Here is a 26,257-nt window from a genome sequence, read left to right as displayed (position 1 = left end):
ACGATGAGAAGCATTGATTGGCTGCCTCCTACATGCTCCCTACTGGGGATCGAGCCCACAACCCGGACCTGTGGCCCTGACTGGAATCGAACCCAGGACCCTTCAGTTCGCAGGCCAATGCTCTATCCACTGAGCCAAACAAGCTAGGGTTTGTAGTACACTTTTATGCATATATGAAAATGAAGAGGGACACAAAGGGAATTTGAGTAACAGAAAAGCAGTAACTTTCATTTTCAGAAATGCAAGAATATTTTCTTCTACTAACAGCTGGTTAATTAAACCATGTACATCTTCATGTAATTCACATTATTTGACTAGTTAAAACTTATTACAACTACTATAATTTTAAATCCTAAACTATGAATTGATGATTGAAACAAAATCCTAAGAAATTCTAATGAATATTAAAGAAAGTTCAAAAACTCGTAAAAGTTTACATAATAGTAAATTTATATTAACAAGCAAAATATCCAGGGAATCAGTAAAAGCCAGAGCTAGAGAAAGACTGAGAGGACTTGTGCCATTAAAAGACACCCAAAATGGTAGATGCTTACTTTTAAGAAAATCATCAATTGCCATCTGTGGAAGAAAATTCTGAAAGCTTAATTATAATTAAATGCATTAAACATGGTTTGAAAATATGTTTTAAAAAGTCAACCTAATGATGTATAACCTGCTATTTCAGGTAATAAAATATTATGCCTTTGACTAGATAATAACTAAATAATGCTTCTACCTGTGAGTGTGATGCAGCAATAACTTCTGCTAAATTTGGTGAGCGTGTGACATTTGTCTCCCATTATTTCTTCAGTAAAGTGGGAATAATAATAGCACCTAGAGCAAGCATGTTAAACTCACGGCCCACAGGCCACATGCCTCGGTTATTTGGCCTGTGTTAGCCTTTGAGTTTGACATGCTTGACCTAGAGCAGTGGTCAGCAAACTGCGGCTCGTGAGCCACATGCAGCTCTTTGGCCCCTTGAGTGTGGCTCTTCCACAAAATACCACATGCATGCCCACACGTACAGTGTGATTGAAACTTCGTGGCCCATGCGCAGAAGTTGGTTTTCGGCTCTCAAAAGAAATTTCCATCGTTGTACTGTTGATATTTGGCTCTGCTGACTAATGAGTTTGCCGACCACTGACCTAGAGGGATTGTTATGAGGATTAAAAATGACAATGTGTACAGACTGCTTCTTTGCAAAGTACTTTTCAAATATTATTGTTAGTTGAAAGTTATAGTCCAGTGAAAAGCATCTCTAGTTTCAGAATAAAACAAATTTGAAAAAATAAAACTAAAAATTTTGGTCATAATAAGGTAAAATTTTAAGGGCTATGTAAATTAAAACTTCATCTAAACAGATCCACTCATAAAAAAGTTATTCGTGTATATACAGTATTGCTAAAGATGGTTAATGTTAGTTCCATACAAAGGGATATGTATTTAAGAAAGCATAGTTATAAAGTAACAGGCAAAGGCTAAATGTTGAGATGGGGAAAAGCTGACTAATTACACTGGCTAATGACAAAGTCCAGCTGCCAGAGAAAAAGTCAAAGGTGAACTCCAGGTGTTCTTCAGATCAGCTGATGCAAAGAAAAACAAGCAGAAATGGATTATCATTAGTTAATTTAAGCCAAGAGAAGTGAATTAGAAGAGAATGTGTGGTTTGGGGTAAGAAATACCTTGAGTACTACTCAATCTAAAAATTGAAGCACACACTAAAAAATCAGTGCAACCTATTTCTTTGGTAACTAAAGATAGAAGTGATCTAGCCTGGGAGGCAGGGAGAGGTAATGAAAAAGATGATGAGCAATAGAAATTGGGTAGAAATAGGAGCAAAAGCATTTTCACTACCTTCATCCAAGAAAGTGATAAAAAAAGATACAAACTTTTGGTTATAAGATACATAACTACTGTGGATGTAATGTACAACATGATGACTATAATTAACATTATGGTATATTTGAAAGCTGCTAAGAGAGCAAATCCTAAAATTTTTCATAATGAAAAAAAGTTAATGTTTATATGAGATGATAGATGTTAACTAACCTTACTGTGGTAATCATTTTGCAATATGTATAAGTCAGTTCTTTATGGTATACTCCTTAAACTTACACAGTACTGTAGATCAATTATATTTCAATAAAACTGAAAGAAAAAAATATGGAAACCTGAATATATATGCACAATTTTCTTCAAAGCCACTTATACTGTACCAGGTGTTGTTTTTAGGAATTGTATGCTGGTTGTTAAATTTAAAAGAAAATTATCAGTGCACAGAATCAAGTCAGACTGCTCCTGAGTTTAGGTCACAAGCTTTGGCTCTTAATTGCTATATAATTATGAGCAAATAAGTCAACTTCTCTGTGCTTGTGGCCTCATCTGTATAAAGGGATTTTCAAGAGTGTCTCCCCTATCCAGTGTTGCTTAGTGGTTGAGTGTCGATCCATGCAGCGGGGGGTCACAGGTTTGCTTCTGAGTCAGGACACATGCCTGAGTTTCAGGCTCAGTCCCCAGCAGGGGATGTGCAAGAGACAGCAGATTGATGTTTCTTATCGATGTTTCTATCTCTCTCTCCCTTTCCCTTCCTTTCTCTCTAAAACCAATAAAAAACATATTTAAATAAAAAGTTTTAAAATAAAAAGAGTGTTTACCTCATAAAATAGTTATAAAAATAAAATAAGTTAATGCATATAAGGTATTAAGAACAGTGTCTATTAAATAGTAATTGTTAAATAAATGTTTTTATTATTCAATCTTTGACAATTTTTACTTTGAATAATTTCCTTACTAGATTTTTAAACTTCAATTAAAAATATATTGAATGTTGACATTATAATACTCAATTTTTATTACTTTATATAATAAGTATGTAATTTTTCTACTTCATATAAATATAAAACTACTCTTACAACATGTACCACTCATAATGAACCAGAGAGTTGTAAACTGATCAAATTAAGGAAAAAAGGACATTTTTCTGTTAAATCCTTTTTATTTTAATCCTTGCTAAATTTTCATTTCTTTCTTCCCTTCTCATTCAAGTGTGGCTTTCCGACCTGAAATTATAGTGTTTATTTGCATAATAACAAGGATAGAAATGATCATGAATGGAAGAGTAAGAGAAAAATAGCTGTTTAACATCCTCTGAGTGGTTAAAACTCTAATAAACTCTCTCTTCTTCCAATGTATACTTTGAAGTAGAGAGATTACCAAGATGATAATTGCCTAAAAACATCCTTAGGAGGAAATATGGAAAAGAAGGACTCAATTTAATGAGAACATCCAGAAACCTGATATCTCTTATTTCAGGTTATGAGGAGTTTAAACAAATTATTCAGAATATAGTTAAACACACAGGAAGTAAGAATTAGAGAAAGAATTTTCCTTCCTTAAAAAAATGTAGCTTGTCTAGCCAGTGTTGCTCAGTGGTTGAGTGTAAACCCATGCACTAGGAGGTCACCAGTTTGATTCCCAGTCAGGGTGAATGCCTATGTTGTGGGTTTGATCCCAGTAGAGGGCATGCAGGAGGCAGCAAATTGATGTTTCGCTCTCATTGATGTTTCTATCTCTCTCCCTCTCCCTTCCTTTTTCTCTAAAATCAATAAAAACATTTTTAAGGAAAAGTAGCTTGAGGGTAAACTTATGAAAATAAAAATATTTTTAAAATATTTTAGTTTATTGAAACTAATAATATTCCTTTTTTATTAATACCTCTTTTAGCTTAGTCCAGTGACAAATGAAATAGTCATTGACAAACCTTGTTGGCAGCATAATTGGCTCACTCTCAGTGAAACCATAACATGAAATCAGAGAGAGGGATGTCCGACTGCCCATTTAGGCCCAATCTTAAGTGGATCGGGCCTAAACGGGCAGTCGGTCATCCCTCGAGGGGTCCCAGATTGGAGAGGGTGCAGGCTGGGCTGAGGGACACACACCCCCCCATGTACAAATTTTGTGCACCGGGCCTCTAGTCTATAACAATAAAAGGGTAATATGCTAATTAGACTGGACATCTTCCAAAAGTCATTCGGGACATCCTTCCTAATGAAGCTGGGGCCAGAGGGAAGCCAGCCCAGGTCCCAGGTGTCTGCTGGTGGCAGGAGGAGGGAAGCCTGGGTTCCGGGTGCCAGAGGGAAGCCGGTGCTGGCAGCCGGGAGAAGGAATGCCTACTCTTACACGAATTTCGTGCATCAGGCCTCTAGTATTATAATAAAAATATATGTTCAAGGGAAATAATGTAACTTGTTTCTATGGTATTTATCTCCACAGATAGGTAACTGATCACTAGGCAATCCTCTACATTATTTGAAAATTCTCTTTACATTGTAATTTTAATGTTGAACAAAATCTGCATCCCTAAAATTCCATTAAATTGTCAATAGGACAATTTTGGCATCTTGTAGTTGAAGCAAGAAAATTCAACTTATCTTCTACATCATGGTCCTTCAAATGTGTCATTCATGACCTTTTTGCATGCAGTTTAGATATCCACATCTCCATCAACTGTCCCATAAACATAATTTCCAGATTCTTTATCCTCGTGATGATCATTCTTTGGATGCTCTAAGGTTAATGCCCTTCTTAAAATGTCCAGGACTAGACTCAATATTTTAAGAGTGGCTTAGCACAGTAGAGTACAGAGACAATGAGACTTTTAGTCTCTCTTTGGACATTGAAATCTAGCTTATTAACACTAAATGTGCAATGATATTTTGATGGGAAACAACCGGTGGAGAGCTGGACTACCTAATACATTTTATAGGGATTCTGATGCCCTATGTCAGCGGTCGGCAAACTGCGGCTCTGTTGACTAATGAGTTTGCCAACCACTGGAATAGGGGCTTAATCACAAGGAACAACAACAGCCTGTAATTATTGGAATCGAGAGTCTAGGTCAGTGGCCGGCAAATGAAATAGTCAACAGAGTGGCAAACGACGGCTTGCGAGTCACATGTGGCTCACGAGCCACAGTTTGCCTACCACTGCCCTATGTGAACAGACAGTACATATACTCTTACAGAAGGCTACCTTAGCAAGGCTTAAACCTACTTGATTAGGTTGGTCATTTCTCATTTTTTAATGCACCCTCTCCCAAATACAGTTATATTTATTGTCCTTCTTGACCCTTCTTGATGTCCTGGAAGGCTGTCCTCTGATGACTTCATCACCCATATGTCTTTGTCCTCTGACCTCCAGTTAGGTTTAACCATAGAAGACACTAGCAAGAAATCAGAAGATAGGACTATAGCTCCCCACCTTTCTCATGGCTTTGGTACTCTCTAGTACTGTGAGGCCTTGTGGGCTTGAGTACCTCATAATGCCTGATTGGTTCCCATACCCCTTTGTAAATAGCCTTTAGTAAAGTCTCCTGAAATGCTTTAGAGAAAACCATTCTTTACTGCTGGAATCCTGACTGGTAGACTGGCTGTATTGCTGTGTACTAGAGTAGAAGTAAGTGAAAATCATAATAAAAACAAAGTCACAGATAAGAATGCAGTATGCATAATCAAGATACAAAGCAACATCTCTCTCTGTCTATCTGTCTGTCTCCCTCTCTCTCTCCTATCTAATAAAAGAGTAATATGCAAATTGACTGTACCTCCCCTACACCCACAAGCCATGCCCACCAGCCAATCAGGAGTGAGTATGCAAACTAAGCCAACCAAGATGGCTGCAGCCATGGAGCGAGCAGGAGGCTTGGGTTTCCCCAGTAATGGAGGAAGCCAAGCTTTCTGCACACCCTGGCTGGCCTAGGCCTCCACTCAAGGCTACAAAGTTTCAATTATAGAAGATAAATAAATCCCAACAAAAATGGCTGCAGCCATGGAGCAAGCAGGAGGCTTGACTCCTCTCAAGGCTACAAAGTTTCAATTATAAAAGATAAATAAATCCCAGATACCAGGGCCTCCGCTTGGGTCGCTGGGGGATGTGGGCAGCCTGCAAACCACCACAGGCCCCTTGCCCAGCCGCCCCACACCCCAAGAGAACCCCCACCCTGATCCGGGACACCCTTCAGGGCAAACCAGCCGGCCCCCACCCGTGCACCAGGCCTCTATCCTATCTAATCCTATATAATAAAAGAGCAATATGCAAATTGACCATCACTCCAACACACAAGATGGCTGCCCCCATGTGGTCAAAGATGGATGCCCCCATGTGGACAAAAGATGGCCTCCACAAGATGGCCAGCAGGCAAAGGCAGTTGGGAGGGACCAGGCCTGCAAGGGAGGGCAGTTGGGGGCGATCAGGCCAGCAGGGGAGGGCAGTTAGGAGGGACCAGACTGGGAGAGGAGGGAAGTTGGGGGCGACCGCGCCTGCAGGAAAGGGCAGTTGCGGTGGACCAGGCCTGCTGGGGAGGGCAGTTAGGTGTGACCAGGCCTGCAGGGGAGGGCTTTTAAGGGTGACCAGGCCTGCAGGAGAGGGCAGTTAGGGGTAATCAGGCTGGCAGGGGAGCAGTTAGGCATCAATCAGGCTGGCAGGGGCGTGGTTAGGGGGTGATCAGGCTGGCAGGCAGAAGCAGTTAGGGGCAATCAGGAAGGCAGGCGAGGCGAGCGGTTGGGAGCCAGCAGTCCTGGATTGTGAGAGAAATGTCCGATTGCCCATTTCGGCCTGATCCTACCGGGATCGGGCCTAAACGGGCAGTCGGACATACCTTGAGGGGTCCCAGATTGGAGAGGCTGTAGGCTGGGCTGAGGGACACATTCCCCTCCCTTGTATAAATTTTGTGCACTGGGCTTCTAATGTGTATATATGTATATATTATTTATATTTATGTATATATATATATATATATTTATATTTATATTTATATGTGTGTGTTAATGAAATTTAGATGAAATTATAATTAATAAAATATACATGATTATCCCTTTTTCTCTTGGTGACAATCTGCGACCTTACAAAGTTATTTGCACCTCTTATACTATGAACAAAAGAAATAAAATAATACTGAGATCAGTCCATTTTGTTTCACTATTGAAGTACAATATAATTGGGAAGATAAAGACTTTTATTCATGAAACATGAGAGAGATTAAGGTTGAATGTAGTCTTAAGAAGAAAATACTAAGTATATATGCTATGTATATATTGGCTTATTTTTAGGGGTTAATGATTATGACGATATGTTCTTCTATCACCTTCTAAGAGAGTTGAATAAACACTTAGTTGCGTATTTATTACCACATACTACTCTTGGCCTTACCTAGGTTTTGTTTTGAAAAATACTTTGAGTCAGATCTTGTTACAACTCAAAAATTTTCAAATATTCTTACATGAAGGTCCTTCAGGTTCTTAAAGTCCCCATCTCTGATTTCAGTTATTTTGTTGTTTTGCAGGTCCAGCAGCGTAGTGTCAGGTGGAAGATCTTTTGGCACTTTCTCCAGACCTAGTATGAGAATAAAAGCCATTTCAGTCAGCAAAATGGAGAGTCACAAAGGATGTGTTTATAAAGAAATTACTGTTGCAATGATAGTTTTACAAGTATCATGTTTTTCTTTTCTAGGTATTATATCTATTCTAGTTTAAAATATCTGCTTTACCTTTTCCAACCAAATCTGATTTACTCAGTAAACAGAACACATTATTTTTATTAATTACTCTTCTTCATAAAAAAAATAATATTTGGTAAAAGTATGGCTCAAATAATTAGTATACAGTATATTATACCTCATTGTTCTTGTTTTAGAAAATTATTGTTTTGATAAGTATTAAGTGCAAGCTATTTATAAATCTGTACCCTTTATATACATATCCTGTCAGTAAAGAAGAGCTTTAGCCAAATCATCAGGTAAAGATCCTTTTGATAAACCTAACATGGTCACAGATCTACATTTAAAATTATATAAATATGCAACCATGTTGTTGCATCAACAAGTTAAAAATTTATCCAAACGTTGGAAGTTCTTTCCATTTTAATTGGAATCCCAAAACCATATCAACTTAGTTGATGTTTTATGACTGATGGAATTAGAATAAAATGAATTAAAATTGTTAGTATGGCTTGTCCAAAATTTATAATATGAAGCATTCCTTTTACACATTAAATTTTGGTCTAAGTAACTGAGTTATTATAGTTTATAAATGTAAACACATTAACCAAACAAATGTTCTACGGTATTAAAACATATTTATTCAACTAGATGTATAAGGATGAACTGTTTTTATTCAAAACAAATTGCATTTAAAATAAATCATCATTTTGAATGTTAATGGAGAAAGATATTAAATTACATATCTGTTTGCCTTTCTTTATTCCATTGACTTTTTTCATATTGATGAAGGATGTTACTCAACATTTGAGTTTCTACTAATTCAAACTCATGTAATTGTTTCTGTATTTTAAAGTTGTATAGCATAAATCAGAAATATTTTTCAAACTTTCCACCATATCTGAAATATGAAGTACTGCAAATCATTCTTTCATTCACTCAACAACACTTTATTGAATATCTCCTAGACACCATCAACTTATTAGGCACTGGAGATAGAGTAGGAACAAGACAAAAATTATGCACATCATCATGGAAAATATAATTCAATGTACAGTTTTCAATTTTTAAAAAGTTACAACAAGGCATATAATGACGGCTATGTTGGGAAGAAGATATCCTTCCAATTTTGAATTTCATGTAAGCGCATATCAAGGTAGCCATATTTTATATTCATGTATTCCATGAAAATTACAGAAAATGTATCTGAAATCACCTGCTCTAAAAACAAAGACTAGCTCCCATTTCAGTGATCAACAATTATTTTAAATTAGAGGCCCAGTGCATGCATTCATGCACCAGTGGTGGTCCCTCTGCCTGGCCTGCAGGATTGGGTTGAAACCAGCTCTCTGACATCCCCTGAGGGGTCCTGGGTGGCGAGAGGGTGCAGGCCAGGCTAAGGGACCCCACTGGTGCACAATTGTGCTGGGGAGGGAAGCAGGAGGTTGGCCAGCTTGGGAGGGACTGTGGGAGGGTTCTAGGGTGTGTCTGGCCCATCTAGCTCAGTCCCAATCGGCTGGACCCCAGCAGCAAGCTAACCTACCAGTTGGAGCGTCTGTCCCCTGGTGGTCAGTGCACAACATAGCAACTAGAAACTGGTAGACTGTCTGCCCCCTGGTGGTCAGTGCACATCATAGTGAGCAGTTGGGTGGCCTTAGCATATCATTAGCATATTATGCATTGATTGTTTGATTGGCCTACCAGTCAACCAGACACTTAGCATATTAAGCTTTTATCATATAGGATGTGAATATTAAAATGCAGGTGAGATGTGATCAGGTGCATTCACCTTCTGCGACAGCATGGATGGGCCTGGAGCAGGGGTGGGCAAACTTTTTGACTCGAGGGCCACAATGGGTTCTTAAACTGGACTGGAGGGCCGGAACAAAAGCATGGATGGAGTGTTTGTGTGAACTAATATAAATTCAAAGTAAAGGAGCGGAGGGGAGAGCAAGAGAACCGGATAGAACAGCCGGATCTGGCCCGCGGGCCATAGTTTGCCCAAGGCTGGCCTGGAGAGTATTATGCTAAGTGAAATAAGCCCGTCAGAGAAAGATAAGTACCATATGCTTTCACTCATATGTGGAATCTAATGAACAGAATAAACTAGCAAACAAAGTAGAGACAGACTCATGGATACAGATAACAGACTGACAGCTATCAGAGGGTAGGGTGTTTGGGACTGAATGAGGAAGGTGAAGGGATTAAGCAAAGAAAAAAAAAAAGACTCTTGGGCACGGACAACAGTCAAGTGATTACCAAAGGACAAGGTGGGTGGCGGGGGGGCAGTAGAAGAGAAGCAGGGATAAATGGTGATAGAAGAAGACTTGACTTGAGGTGGTAACACAATGCAATAGACAGATGATGCATTATAGAATTGTGAACCTGAAACCTGCATAATTTTATTAACCAATGTCACCCCAATAAATTCAGTAAAAATTTAATTTAAAAAATAAAAAATGCACTGATTTTAAACATGCATAAATTATACTCCAATAACTCACAGAAACAGTTATTTCACAGAGAAATAATAAGAATAAAGTGTTTTCAGGGACAAACGGAAAACCAACCACCAGAACAGCTGCCTTGTATAAGGCTTATTCAACTACACTATGTTGTGATCAGTGCCATTTTCAGAAATGTCAGTTTGCTGATTTCATGCAATTAGGAGTGGTAGACTTCTGCCAAATCTTTGATAATTAGTGTTCTCCAACCAAGAAGAGGCACATTTCCTTTAATTTGAAAAGAAGTTACTGCTTACATTTCATCATTACTTCAAAGGGGTCTTTGTCAAAGTCTTAATTTCCAGTTTGCTTACTTTTATATTTGTTGGGCTTAAATTCTAGTGGCTCTATTAACATTTGTTCAATGCTAAAGTGCTAATAAATTTCAGATGTGAAGAGAAAGAAATGATATATTTGGATGGCTGACAATGATTATACTGTCATCTAGATTTTATAAGAACAGGAAATGCTTAGGGTAAATTAAATATCATTTTTTTTCTTGAAGAATTTGCATACAAACATCTTTTTAAAAATATATATATATTTATTGATTTCAGAGAGGAAAGGAGAGGGAGAGAGAGATAGAAACATCAATGAGAGAGAATCATCTATCCGCTGCCTCCTGCACACCCCCTACTGGGGATCAAGCCCACAACCCAGGTATGCGTCCTTGACCAGAATCGAACTGGGGACCCTTCAGTCCGCAGGCTCAGGCTCTATACACTGAGCCAAACCAGCTAGGGCTAAAAACATCTTAGAAAGTAATTTTAATTATCAAAATCATAATATTATATCCTCTAAAATACTATCAAATTCATATCTATTTGGGGGATTTCACATATCACTATTTTATTCTTAAAATTTATGTAGCTTTACAGTTTATAAAAAATAAAAATAAAATATCTTATTGACCTAATAATAATTCAGTGAGATAGGTAAGGCACTGTGATCATTTCATCATTCCAGATGGTTTTAAGAAAGGTTTAATGACATGAACAAGCTCCTGTAGCTAGGAGTGATAAAATGCAAACCAGAAGACAATTCTGCTGGCTTCAAACAGCATGTTTTTTCTGTCCTACCCATGTGTACCCCAACAAGAATTGTTCTGACAGCAGACCCATTAACATGCTGTACATTTAATGACTAAACATAGTACTGGGTTGTTAACTAGCTTGCTTGACAACTATAGGCAGAGGATAACTGAGAATTTATCCCAGTTATGAGTTCTCAGAAAGGGACATATCAGCTAGTCTCTGGTTCCAAAATGCTGATTAGGTCGACTCTATGATGAAGTTCTTATCAGTCTATATCAAAATCAGAAAAAAAAACCGAGGCACTCTGTTTAATTTTAATATAAATGATATCTCACACACACTGCCTTACATACACACACTGCCTTCATTTTTAATATACCCTCTATTTATTTTTAAAAAATTCTAATAGCAGATGGAAGCTGGTTATTATTTTGTTGAATTTGGTTTTGACTTTAATAAAAAATTAACTTGTTCAACATTCAAAAAACTTTAGTTGTCCCAAAAATCAGGGAACTTCTGAGCTAATCCAACAATCTCTTCTCATAGTTAAAAAAGCAAACAGCAAATGAAGTAAAATGATTTATCCTAGGTGCCTCATAGCTAAACTAGATAAAAACCAAGATGGTTTGAGTCCTCACTCTAGAACTACCCTATGTGCCTTTTATGCATATAAGTATTCTGCATGACCCTGGCCAGTGTGGTTCAGTTGATTGGAGCATCATCCCATACACCAGGGGTGGAGGTATCGATTCCTGATCAGGGCACATACCCAGGTCAAAGCGCATATGGGAGGCAAACAATTGATGGTTCTCTCTCACATCAATATCTCTCTCTCTCTCTCCTTTCCTCTCTCTAAAGTAAAGAAATACATCATATATATATAAGCAACCCAGCTAATGATGACACCCATGTTCCATTCCAAACGCCTTATGTATATGCTCCTGCTTTATTGTACTATAGTTCAGATTCCTTTCTTTTCTGTAAGTTCTGGGTAAGCAGGCACAAATGATTATTTTTCATCAGAGCTTTGACCTTACTGCTTTATACACAGGAGGTAGTTTTTTTAATGATTAAATTTAAAATCATAAGTCTTCCCTGCTGTCCCATACTGAACAAGTTCAAGTCATGGCCTCAAAGTATTTTCTGCTATATTTTGTTACAATCATTTCTTCACATCTTGCTTTCATGAGGGTTCCTATTTTTCCTCAGAAGTATTAGGATAAAACTGGCTTGATAATCACAATTTTCTTTCTGATTCTTGATTGTTCAAGAACATCTTAGAAATAAACACTATTATCAAACATATCATCCCCATTATCTGCACCTGAAAATTGCTCTTACTTTCTTATGTGTCTTTGATATATTTGTGAGGAACCTTTTGTCACATATGTATTTGAATAAGCCTGCCTTTTCTGTCCCACATGGTGACTGGGTCAGTGGTAACAGTTGCTTTGCACAACATATATTTCTCATATTTCTTGTGGAGAGGGATTGATTATAACTTTTGAAGGAAGAAACAGATTCTCAATTGTGGATTATTATTGTCAAAAAAAATAAGCAGATAAACAATTAATCCTGAATCTGATTAAATCTCAAGATGTAACTCCCAATTTTCAAGACATAAAGAGGTCAAAAGAACATGCTAACATCTGCTAAAGTAATAGATTCAACAAAATCTCAATTTTGTTAACAAATAAATTACATCATAAAATGAAGAAATGTAGGTGAAACTATAGTTTAAAAGAGACATAAGAGCTATTTAAATAATTGCAATATATGTACGCAGTTGGACTCCAACTCACACAAATAAACTGTAAAATAAAACATATAGTATTTATAAGATGATTGAAAATCTGTACTTTGAATAAATATTTGATGATATTAAGAAATTGTTTTTACTTTTAGTTATGAGCTGGTTGCTTTTATTGTGTTATATATAATTTTTAATATTTCATAGAAATATGCTGATATATTTGTTGTTTAAAATGAAATGATGGCCTGGCCAGCATGGTTCAGTGGTTGAACATTGACCTATGAACCAGGAGGATGCTGTTCGATTCCCAGTCAAGGCATATGCCTGGGTTGTGGGTTCAATCCCCAGTGTGAGGTGTGCAGGAGGCAGCTGATAAATGATTCTCTCTCATCATTGATGATTCTATTTCTCTCTCCCTCTCCCTTCCTCTCTGAAATGAATAAAAACATTTTTTTAAAAAGAAATGATGTCTGAAATCTGCTTCAGAATAATATGGGAGGGGGAAAGTCTTGAGGATATATAGGAAAATGTTGGCTTTAGTTGATAATTCCTGAAGCTTGGTGATGGGCAGACAATGTCTCTTATTTTGTAAATTTTGTATATTTAAATGTTCTAACATCTTTTTATAAGACTTATTTGAATTTTGGTCCTCTTCTTGATTCTTAGGATCACTGGGCAAGTTGCTTAGGCTCTCTAAGCCTCAGTTTTCCTAGAGCCTCAGTTTTCCTCTATCTTCCATAAAATTTTGCTGATAACTCAATAAAATATCCCACAAAATAATATCCTACCACAGTGTTTAGCCGAATCCCAATTATTGGTATCTATAATTATCATCAATAAGAAGATACCTTGCTGATTACTAGTCTGTATGTTCTGTGACAAGTGGTGATGGTTGTTTTTTTGTTTTTTTTTTCTGCACAATACAATTAAAATGCAAATTCTCCTGGAAGTTGAAATCTCTTGAATGTATGTCACACACAGATATTTTACCTAGAGCTCTTGATCCTGGGTGGAGTTTTGGTTTGGTTTGGTTTGGTCAATCAGTTCCTGCTCTTGCTGCACTCATCATTGTTCCCACAAAGTTAAAGCCTTTGACAGCTTATCTACCAAGCTCCATCTAAGGATGCTGACCTCTCAGTTTAGTAAGCACATGTTCCCAACAAATAATTAGATTCCTAAAAGCTGTTCATGGTCAATATAACCCTAACTTAATGGTAGCAAAGCTACACTCTTTTGCAAATCTGAAAATATCAGTCTTTGTTTATATTAGGCCACTCTTTTTGTCAAGAAATGCATATAAATCTAAGTGACTGTGTAGACATTTGCATTTTTCAAAGATGACATTAATCATATCTCCCATCCAATATGCTCTTATTCAATACATACTTGTCCCAACCCCATTAAGAAATGGAGTCAAATTCCCCTCCCTTTTAATCTGGCCTGGCCTCATAATGCCTCTGTGAACTAATGCAATGTGGTGGATGGAAGTGACACAGCATGACTTTTGCAGCTGGATCAGAAACGGTTACACAGCTGCTATCCAATTCTTCTGGGATGCTTGCTCTGGGGGCAGCCAGAGGCTATGTAAGAAAGAATCCTGTCTATGCTGAGATCACATGCTGGAGACGCCACCTGAGACGCTCCAGATGTCAGGAAGCAGAGCTCTCAGGCCACAGCAGCACCAACTGCCATCATGAGAGTGAGCTGTCTTCTTGGGTGTTTAGCCTAGGCTAGCAACCCCACAGCTATGGCCACAGCTGACACCTGACTACAAATGGATGAGAGACTGCAAGTGAGAATAGTCTTTCTGAGCTCTACTCAGATCTCCTGTCGTAAAATCATAAACTAAATTATATTTTTAAGTTGCCAAGTTTTGAGGTAATATTTTTCCAGCAATAATAATAGGAACAGACTGGTTCCCTATATTTAATTATTTTTCAATGAGCATACTTTAATATAATTCTAAATTTTCCATTAAAATGCAGTTATTTCTAAGGCTATTCACAATTATGCATTTTTTAAAATATTTTTATTGGTTTTTATTGAGGAAGGGAAAGGGGTGGAGAGAGAGAGATAGGAACATCAATGATGAAAGAGAATCATTGAGCCCTGACTGGTTTGGCTCAGTGGATGGAGCATCGGCCTGCGGACTGAAGGGTCCTGGGTTCAGTTCCAGTCAAGGGCATGTGCCTTGGTTGTGGACACATCCCCAATAGGGCATGTGCAGGAGGCAGCTGATGGATGTTTCTAACTCTCTCTCCCTCTCCCTTTCTCTCTGTAAAAAAATCAATAAAATATATTTAAAAAAAAAAAAACAAGAATCATTGATTGGCTGCCACACTGGGAATCTAGCCACAAGCCAGGCATGTTCCCTGACCTGGAACCGAACCGTAACCTCCTGGTTCATAGGTCGACCCTCAACCACTGAGCCATGCTGGCCAGGCTCAATTATGTATTTGCTCTTCCATATTCTGTCCAAGGAACTTCATCTTCTTGAAAATATGATTGTTTATTAAAGTAAATAAAATCCTACCCATGATGTTAACAGAAAATTATTTCTGAAATAAAGACTTATTAGTGAAAAGAATTGTACTTTTTTCCCTAGCTGCTGCAGTGATGGATAGCGTTGTTCTGTTAGCCAGTGTCAGCAATCTGCTAAACATCATGTTGGACAAAGGCCAGGTTGTCCTAAAACATGCTTTTATTTTTCCCCTGCCCTGTGGCAGGGATCCAAAATCCATGATTTATTCTTGTTGATTTGCACCATTTTTTTATAATTCTGTCTTCAATTTAATAAGTAGGATAATGGTGCTACATTTCAGTTTTGGACATATAACCAAAACAACATGTACACGTCCAGCCCCATCAAAATACCTTTCTGCTCAAGCCATGTAAGTTTCTCTCTTTCCCTCTTAAAAACGGCAATTAGACTGTAATGGCAGTTGGATCAGAAATAGAAGATTCCTTCTTCAATTAGATTGTTTTTCCAAATAAACTCAAGGAAGGTTTAAGTTTCCTTCTAAGATCATCCCCAAAATGAATAAGAAAGGATGAACCATAATTCTATGACCACAATTCTATGACAACTGATTCCCAGTCAGACATTTTCATCCTGTTTCCAGTTTGACAGAATCAAGACCATTATAGAATTATGCACTCATCCATGTACTAAGCCATGCATTTGTTTATGTATTCATTCGTCAAGTGTTTATTAATGCATGAGAGCCTATCAAGTATAAGGCATTTAGCTGAGTAGAGGGCCTATAAAGATAAATTATTGTCATGCTTCCCTTCTGGTAGAGAATATAGATGTTAAAACAGGTAATAAAAAGGTAGTGAATAATAATTATTATATATCATTTATTGTTAAAGAATAATCAAGGTAAATGTATATTACAATGAAAACACAGAAGTAGACAAGTGCAGAAGTTGCCTCTAAAGCAATCTGCAAAGTTAGGGGTTAATCTTGAGTATTACAGTGTAGCTGCTACAAGGCTTTCTCCTCTTATTAAGACTAAAGTGCAAATTTGTTTAATTCTTCTTTATCCTTATTTTTAAGAAAATATGTAATCTTATTACTACTCTTTTGAAGGAGAAAAGTTAAAATTAAAGGGTCTCTGCATTTCCCCTTCTAACCAGATTGTCCCCTGGAGCCAGTGAGGGTCTTACAGAGGAGGATGCATCACACCTGTTGTCTCACAAAAAGCCTTGATCCCACACAGCTGCCTCTCTCTCCCTCCTGGGACTGAGAAGGAAATGTGTCAGTTCTCCTTCAGGTCAGGGAGATGGAAGCTTCCTTTGGCCTTCTCTGACTCCTCTCTTCCCCCTGCCCATTTAACCCTTTGCGCTGGAGCCTTGGTTATATGAGTTGCTCCTGAATATTACTCTTGCTTCATCTGAGGATCTGTCATACCTCTATCCAATACTAATTTAAGGAACCTACTGAGCATGCTCTGTGCACAGTACTTTTTCTATACCATGTTTTGGAGTTGCCCTTCTGATACATCTAAACTCCTAATGATGCATCGAAACCCCACATCCCAGCTGCTACAGAGCCAGACGTACAGCCAGAAAGCAACTGAGCTTCCAGCATTCACTCTACCCCTCTACAAAATAGCCCTCATTTATTCTTCTGTGTTGATTTCATGGAAATCTAACAGTTCCTTTAGCTCATATGTAAGGTTTGTTCCTGGTAAACTAACTTCCCCCTCAAGAGACAAGCTGGATTATAGTAGGTCCCAAGTTGTGACCCCCTAACAGTTGAGACAATGATTTACAAAGGTAAGAAAACCAACTTTTTATGGGTTATACAGTTTTCCCAAGTCTTTTTGTTTGTTTGTTTGCTTGTTTTTGTTTTTAATTAAAATCTCTTTTGTGGTTTGAAGTACATTGTAGGAATGGTATTTATTTGTAATGATTTTACATGGCAAAATAAAACCTTCCATCCTTTGGCGTTATTTCTACAGGGCTAAGTGTGTAGATGTGAATCATTTATGATTATAAAATAGCTTAGTGCTTTACTGTGCTTAATCCTTCACTCAACCAAACTCATTTTGTTCAAAGGAATAGTGTTGGAGAACACTGAATTGTTTAATAATTGCACAATTATTAAATTTTCTAACTCTTGTCTATTTACATTGGAGGTGATATGGCCCTCTTTTGGGGGGAGGGAAAAGACAATTTTGTATCCAACTTGACAAGACATATACTTTTAGAGATTCTTAATTTCAAAGAAAAATAAAATAACATATCAGTAATAGCCTCCTGTTATTAGACAACTTTGTCTGAATGATAAATTGAATGTAACAGTTATTATGGTAGACATTTACAAATATTTTTATTCTTATCTAATGAAAATATATTCTCATTTATCAAACGAGAAAACAAATTTTGAAAGTTTTCAAGTTACAAGTAATAAATGGTAAAGCAGGAGTTGAGCAGAATGGCTAAACTGCACAACCCAAGTTCTTTCCATTATTAAATAATTTTAAACAGTATTTCAATTCTTTTGAATCTTGTTTATAGGAAATATATCAATAGCTATTACTTTAATTTAATAAATGGTCCAAACACAATGCTTATGCTGATTTAATCTGTCAGGGCTGATCTGCCTTTTAGTGATAAAATGAACATCATTACCAAATGATCAGTTGGACAGTTGACCCAAAGATGAAGGGCTAATCTAAAGAGAACACAAGTAAGGGGACCTGTCTTTCTTCAAGGTACAAAGTACATAAAACATGGCATCCAGTCACAGGACCAATATTATGACATTTTTTAAAAGATCTGACAAGAATGAGTTGCATTGTGAGTTTATTATTTTAAAGTAACCCAGATTTCTGAATTTGCTGTTCCTACATTTATTTTTATACTATTAATTTTTGTAAATGCTATAATTAGGAATGAGTTGTTTTATGTTTTAAGAGGATAGAATAAGAAATAAGATATAGACCTCATAAAAGTCTGGTTCAAATTACGAACAAAACTGCAACACTTAGAGCCAAACCAATTTGGCCAATATCTATAGAGAACTCATCACTTTCTCCAATAGTTTAAGGCATATGTTTAGCTTCTCAATATGCCATGTTCTAGGAAAACATAATATAATACTATTCTGATAAGATAAAACTAGGAACACAGTCAGTGTATCTACCTGAAGGTCTCAATTTTCCCATTCTAATTTCACAATTTTTACTCCTTAACTTTAAAAGAACTGTTTAAAAATTTGATGTTTAACTTTTCCAGAAATAACTCATAGGGGTAAAAATAGACAAACATTTTAATTAAAAAGTGCTTGTTTATATTAAACATTATTTAGATAGTAAGTTGACAAAAGATTTTGCCTTTTAACACTGTAGTTTCTCCCTGCTAATTAAAAGCTCTGCCAATGATAATTCCAAAGAAAACATTAGCCTCTGCTACAGATAAGCATTTACATTTCTTATTCAAATGTGCCCAGCAGTTTTCTTTATTCTAATAACACACGCTTTGTGTTCAGATCGCTAGAGAACTTAAAATTAATAATAAAATAAACGGCATTGCTCATTCCCTTGCCTATTTTTCTGCCTTTTTTTTTTCATCTTTTACTCCACAAAATCATCACATAGAAAAAAATGTTTTGAGTCTTTACTGTGAATCAGGCATCTCACACTTACAATGAGCTTTCTAAGACTGACTTGATTTTTTTAATAAAGATGTCAAGGCTCTGAACAGTTTTCCAAAGTCATGAAGTGAGCAGGAGTGAGATAGTAGTTGAAAATGTGAATAGAGTGTCTTTTTTAAAGGCAAGTGGGTTGCTCGTCCTCTTAAAAAATGCATTTTCTTCACTTTGTAAGTAATATAAATGTCATAGTACTGTGCTATATATCTGAAACTAATATAATATTAAATATCAAGTAATATAAATGTCATAGTACTGTGCTATATATCTGAAACTAATATAATATTAAATATCAATTGTGATTAAAAAATAAAATCAATTTATAAAAAGGAAATGTATTTTCTATCTTAGAAATATCTGATCAACATTTTTGACAACATATTTAAATATGCATCTATGAATTTAATAAAGACTAAAAGACTTAGATGAGCCCATTGCTCACTGGAACTCAGTTCTCATAATTAAACATGGTTCCCCTAAAACAAATAATTATTAGAATTTTAGCTACTTCTTTTTTATGAGTCAGCAAGACTATATATAATAAAGGAATGCTATACACTCTGGCCTTTAGAAAGAAGATAATGTAAAAAACATTCTCATTTAAAAACAACACAAAATTAACAAAACAAAACAACAACAAAATTATCATGAGACACCCAAGTCAACGAACCTTGGTGTTTTTGTTCTAACACTACACTTTCTGCTTAGTGTTGCACAATAGACTTGGGCCTTTTTCATGATAGACAGTTGGAACACTGTTCCAATACGTTATCAGAATCAAACTTTATGGACCATTTCTTGTACAAGCAAAGTAAACCTATATTTATGGAAAAATAAAACTCAGTCACTTGACTGACAAGTCTTCCTTCCTTAAAAACATCTATCCTTCCCTGTTTATAATGTGTGCTAGAGTAATTATGAAGTCTTTTCATCTTGTTCAGAGGCAAGGTGAGATTTAACTTGCATCACATTTCTTGGTAACTCAGCCATTATAGTAACTTCAGAAAAAGTTTCCCACTAGTATATCCATCATATGGTGATTCCTTTGTTCCTTTGTTTTTTCTGCCTACACCCATATTTCATGTAAGCTCTAGAGGTTTATGGAAGTTTCTTTTGAATTTGTTAGTAACCTAATCTCCCCGGAAGCAATTACACAAGTCAAAAAGGCAATAATCACCACCAGTAGAATCTCAGACTCACAAGAACAGGAACCATATCTGTCTTTCTCATTCCTTTCTCCCCAGGGCTTAGAAAAGATCTGACCCATTGTGGGCTCTCAATATATTTGATGAATGAATGAATGAATGAATCCAGTGGAATTATTCTACTGTCTTTTAAAGCCTTTCTATACACTTATGTGGGTTCCAAATGGCGATGTCAGTATTGAAAAAGCTATTTCAAAGTATTTGTTTTTAAGTATTCTTAAACATGTCAGGTTTTCCTGGGTCCTGTGTGTAGTTTATTCTAACTGTAGAAGTTAGTGTCAATTTCCCCTGCAAAAGTCTACTAGAAAGCATGTTTTGAATAAATATAAGGCTTCTGAAATAAAGAGTCCTACTATGCTATGGGTTTCTTCCACAAGGAAATGCACCATGGTAGAATCATTTAATGAGGATTTTTTTCCTTTTTCTTTCCAAAAGGAAAATGTACCAAAAGAAAGGAAGAATGTGAATCAGCTGCCATGTAAACTAAGTTGATTCCCTTTTGGCCCATGTGCTGGGACTTTAAAATTTCTGGAGATTTATCTTCTGAGTGTATTGGTCTTGAAATTCCCAGGCCAAATTTTTCTTGAAAGATGATAAATCAAATTGTATATACAGTGTTGGGCTAAAGATATGTGCTCTGTGATTACACTGTATATTTATACCATACCTTAGTTATAAATATTTACTTTGAAACGTTCTAAAGAATATAAATAGCTAGATTAAAAAATACCAAAAATAAAGGCAAAACTAAGACCCAGAGAATAAGGGAGTATTTTGGTATTTGAAAGATAATCTTTTGTTCTCAAAGTTTACTTGTTTTGCTTCTGATAACTCTGCATACTTTACAATTTAGCAATGTTTGAAATCTGTTTGTCTGGATTAAGCCAAGAATAAAGAGATTGCCCAGGTTTTCTTAATACCTAAGACTTCATGAAAAAATAAATCATGTAGTTAAAATAAACCATCACTCTGGAATCATAGAATGTAAGATATTCTTTTGCTTAAAATTTTATTTTATAGAAGAGGGACCATGAAGATCAAAAAGATTTCCTTTTAAAAATGATTTGTCCAAGATTGCAAAATGATGGAGCTGTGACTTAAAAAAAAAAAAAAAGAAAAAAGATCTTAACCTTGAAGCTAGTTCTTTCTATCCTACTTTGTTTCCTTTACTTCTCATTAGGTGGCACTGTCTCTCACATTTGGAAATGCAGAGATTAAAACGGAAAGTGATAAACTCCCAGGAATATAATAAACAATGTAGGTAAAGAGAGCCTGCATCCCACTCACCCAAATCAGAACACTGGACAACTCGAAGGTGGCATTGACAGCGGAAGGGACACACTGGCCCCAGGAGCTCTATGTCAGGAGCACTAGGAGTGGGATCTTCTGGGCCTATCCCAGAAGCCTCATCTGCTTGCATGAGGTCATAAAAGTCAAAGATGCTTCTCTGTTGAAATGGTCCAGCCCAGGAAACTTGAGCAAGCAGAAGAAAGATGATAGTTGCCTTCATGATTTATCTCATGTGTTTCCACAACCAAAGAACCTGGGAAACAAACAAAAGGTTTAGAAGAGTAGCCTTGTCTAGTTTGTAACACCCCACAGTGAAGTGAGCATACAGGAAAGTAAAAAAAAATTCATGTGTTTTAACAGATTGTTAAAAATAGAGCGTTAAAAATGTATTTAAATGGTGATAAGGGAAAATTAGACTGATTTTTATGGCTATTTACTTATGAAGGAGAAATTGAATATTGTTTACATTGATTGTTTTGAATTTTGGGTCTCAATTAAGACATGTTATATATTCACATCATTTGCAAAATTGTTATGGATGAATCATGTTGAAATTGTCAGTGCTCACTCATCGAAAGCCATACCACAGTCAAATGAAGTTTTGACTATACACCTGAGAGATCTCTAATTCCTGCTTCAGAAATATCTCTAAAAGCCAATCTTATCTCTCCATCCCACTGGTTATCTTAGTCCAGGACCTTTTTATCTCCTGAAACCATGGTAAGAGCTTCCAACTGGTATCTGCCTTGCATATTTCCTCTGCACCAAATCATCTTCCACTCTGCTGCCCAAGTCATCTTCTAAAAATTCAATTTAATTGTATCACTCTTCTGCTGGAAACCCTCTGTTGACATCCACGGCTTAGCAATAAGGTCTACTTTCCCTGTGGTGCATACAAGACTGTTCATAATTTGGTACCAACTGATGATCTAGCCACATGTCTTTCCATGTTCTCTTCATTCCCAGTCCCCATCTCAACTCTGACCCTCAAAGCTAATTGCCATTTAAAATACCTACCTTGTAAGAGTGTTGTAAAGATTAAAAGAGATAATGGGTTTCCCCTGTGTTTTTCTCTGGCTCATCCAGGCAGGATGCTGCTTTCTCTCTCTTCTGTGCTCCCAAAGCATGTTCTCGTAACCTCTTTTAAAGAACTTATCACATTATTTTGTAATTTGTTTTGCGTGCTTGTTCTGCACCCCCCCTCCCCGAACCTCCCTATTAGGAGATGTACTCCTTCAGGGCATGTCTTATTTTTGTTTTGTACCAGCCTTGCACAATATTTTGCACGTAAATGACTCAATTGGCCATCGATTTATTAACACCAGTTATTCATTTTGTGCTAAGCAACCAGTTAGTCTGATTTTTTTAAAACGTAAATTATCTTTTTTTCAATATCAAATTTCTAGCACAAGAAAGATATGGAACTGAAAACTTCAACTTGGTATAAGCAAGATTCACTTTTAATAGTAATTCTATTGGATGGTTTCTCAAACTGATCACTTTAAATGAACCAATAACACATATGGAAAATCCTAACTGAACTTTATATGACATATTATTTGGTTTTACCTATAGGATTATTTTGTAAACAAATTAAAAGTACAGTTTTGACAAATTCATACATACAGTATGCATCCATTCATTCATTAAGCACTTATGGATATATATATATATGTATATATATATATATATATATATATATATATATATATATATATGCATGCTGTTGAATTGATTGTTTAGTTGGCTTAAGAGAACTAAACAAAATTGATTAAATCTTAATAAATCCGAATAACAAAAATTAGTTGATCCTGTAGAGAGCAGTCTATTTTTGGGTTGATATATTTAAAAAACTTCATTGAAACTGTTCTAAGCATTCCCAAAGCATATTGCAGATATTATCTTTAGTCCCACCATCTCTACTTTGAATTGTATACGTATAAGAATCCAAACTAAAGCTGCACATTTATAACTAGAACTAAATACTTGTTTATAATAATCCAATTGTAGCATAAGAAAAAAAATGTCTTCATATACCCTAACCCTAATGTATCTTTGGGAAATTTTTGCATAGATCTACTAGAGAGGGAATAAATATTTTTAATTTTTTATACTTTTGTTTCTAAATTTATATTTATTACTAAAGTATGTCAAAGGCAGCACATATACAATATGGGCTTATGGATTTTTATTTAAAAATATTACTAAGATTAATTATCCACACTGCCCCTTTAAGGTCAGTATCCAGTTTCGTCTAGGAGCCCACTCCCACTCAGTTACTACATTGCCTTTTAACGGAGACTCTATTGTTTTGGCAGTGTTCCCTTGGATTGGAACTAAGGGAAGGGCTTTCAGTCTGTTTCACATTAAAATGCAAAATTTATGGTTTACCACGAGTTTGCTAGCCTTGCATATTTAATGTCTCACAATTTTAGAAGAAAAATTAAGCAAAGTAATTGCAGATTTAATAAACAGCAACTAGAATTAATGCAGATGTCACTTTTTGATCTTTTCTCCAGGACAGAGAGTGCCTGGTTGCTTCACTCACCCACAAAAGAAAGAAATATTTATCATTTACATGTATTTACTCTTGTTAAAATGGTATGAATTCTCTACACAAAATTATTTTTGGTTAAAGCTGCATGCAAACAGGCAGTTTATCGCTACCAGTGTGTGTGTGTGTGTGTGTGTGTGTGTGTGTGTGTGTGTGTGTGTGTGTGTGTGTGTGTGTATGCATGCATGCACTTAACCCTGATTGTCCTGGGGAATAATACCAATATGTCCAGGAACTTTATACAAATTCCTTCATAAACTAACTTCTTTTAAATAGTGCCATGACACTTGAATACTCAGCATCTTTAAACAATTAATGTGGGCAGTTGGTGCTAATAACTTCTTTAATCATTTACTTAAGAAATCAGAAAAATAAACAAAAAAAACCAACAGTTACCCATGTGGAAACCAGGCAGGCTATTATTTTGATAATAGACTTTTTAAATTTCGTTAAACTGTTGTAAGTACTCTAAAATGGATGATTCTTTCCTAAATGCTAATTGCTAAGAATAATCTCACTACTTCACTAAAGCTCATTGCCAGAATTTGTAAGTATTTTATAAAAAATAACAATCTCTGGTCACTTAGACTACTTCAGCCTATTAAATTAACTATATCATTTCAGATCAACATTTGTATGATGTCATTTATGCCTTTGGAGTGACTTTCAAGTAAAAATTTAACCCTCAGGAGATAAGTGAAGCTCTAAATGCAGAGCAAAATTAAAACCCCCAGCACTAGGTGAATTAAAAACCTCAATAAAATAGAAATAATTTAAAAATAAACAGTAAAACCACATTTATCCATAAATAAGAACTACTCTAGGAGGCATCTGGTTCTTTTTCTGGTCAAAACAGCCCTTGGAAGAAAAAAACCACAGGTATTTACATTACCAGAGCCCACTTAACAAGTGGTCATCATGTTACCCTGTTTTGCAATTAGGATAAAAAATAACCTACACCCTCATTTCATAGTGAATGTATCTTACAAAATTTCATTTATATTGAAAATACAGACAGAGTTTCTCTTTACATTTAAGAAATTATGTAATTAAATGTGATATTACTTTAGTTAGGTCTTTAATAATCAGCATAAATGTTTCCAATGTTTATTTTCACCTTTGGTGATAATTTATATTCTTTTATAGGTTGTAGAAATGTACACTAAACTTCTACAACTAATGACCAGAGTTCACTTCTCTTAGGTTTTAAAAGTTCTTAAAATATACAAGATTTCAGGAAGGAAATAAATGCTTAAATATATAATGCAATTAAAAATAATAATACTTTTCTATAAATACATTCTAAAGAGCTAAACATTTCATTAGTACAAATACAAATATATAAATATAGATGGCCATAGTGTTAGATCATAGATTTTTTAAAAGAAATATTCCTTTTTTTTTGCAAGAACAGAGAGAAAGAACTAAAACAATGCATTTAATCATTTAACCAAATATTTAACTTCTGTTTTCAAGCAATACTTTTTAAAATGCTGCATAAAGATTATTAAAAGTTTAGCACAATTACTTTTTCTTTTCTTTTTCTCACCAAATAATCTCTATTTCTCTCAACTTGATCTAAGTTTTATTAGTCTGCAGCAGAGTTCAGGACAATTATTGAAAACCATACCTTTTAATCCGGGGATTTGCCACAGGAGCCCTCAAAGCTGAGATGTAATTACACTAAATATTCGGCCCAAGCAAAAGAGTTTGCAGGTGTGGGAAGGAGGAGGGGGGTAGGTGCTGCTCTGTGCCTGTCACTAGGTTGAAAATCTCCTGCTTCTACTGCATAGCCCAGATAAAAAATAAGGTTTCCCTCAATGAACACTACCCGGCTGACACCCACATTAGATCATATGGTAATGATATGTCTCTTGTATTGTAGCCAGAAACTTTATTGGCCTTTTTTTCTCCCCATTTGCTTTATTTCTTTTACATCTGCTTAAGATTCTAAACTGCTTATGTGGTAGAGTGGAGGAACTTGACTTGAAATTTCTTTTATTATGTCGATTCATTTCCCTAAAATATTACAACTAAAGGGTTTGTTTCCCCACCCCCACCCCAACTCCTCTATCCACCCTTTCGAGTCTTGTTTATAAGGAACATTTATTATACTTCTGAAACGACAGTTTTTCTTGCTTTCTTCATGTATAAGACCGGCAAATGGTATGAAATGAATCTTGTAGTTATTTTAAATGTGGTCTGTGAAAATAAATGAGTAGCCTTATGTGAAAATACTCATTCGGATTCCTGCTTGCCTAAGGC

General features: G+C 35.9%; 1 protein-coding gene across 3 annotated transcripts in view; it reads right to left on the bottom strand.

The window, feature by feature from the left end:
* DCN (decorin) overlaps nt 1-25,965 on the bottom strand; it is a 44,382-nt gene extending 18,417 nt beyond the window's left edge. Inside the window, exons 1-3 of one of the 3 annotated variants that reach the window (XR_013960187.1) lie at nt 22,456-22,607; nt 21,436-21,691; nt 7,277-7,389 (exon numbers count right to left, since the gene is read on the bottom strand). Coding sequence is in view for 2 of the 3 variants with exons in the window: in XM_080661305.1 (XP_080517431.1) it covers nt 7,277-7,389; nt 21,436-21,658 (336 nt within the window). In the remaining variant the exon portion in view is untranslated. Of the gene's footprint in view, nt 1-7,276; nt 7,390-21,435; nt 21,692-22,455; nt 22,704-25,622 lie in introns of those variants that run through there. The other 2 variants (XM_080661305.1, XM_080661304.1) reach the window with 2 other exon arrangements.
* Between the last annotated feature and the right edge of the window lie 292 nt (nt 25,966-26,257).

The sequence above is a fragment of the Plecotus auritus genome (assembly GCF_963455305.1).
Source record: "Plecotus auritus genome assembly, chromosome: 3".
NCBI lineage: Eukaryota > Metazoa > Chordata > Mammalia > Chiroptera > Vespertilionidae > Plecotus > Plecotus auritus.
The sequence above is the reverse complement of the archived record's forward strand: the minus strand, read 5'-3'. Positions and strand labels throughout refer to the sequence as shown.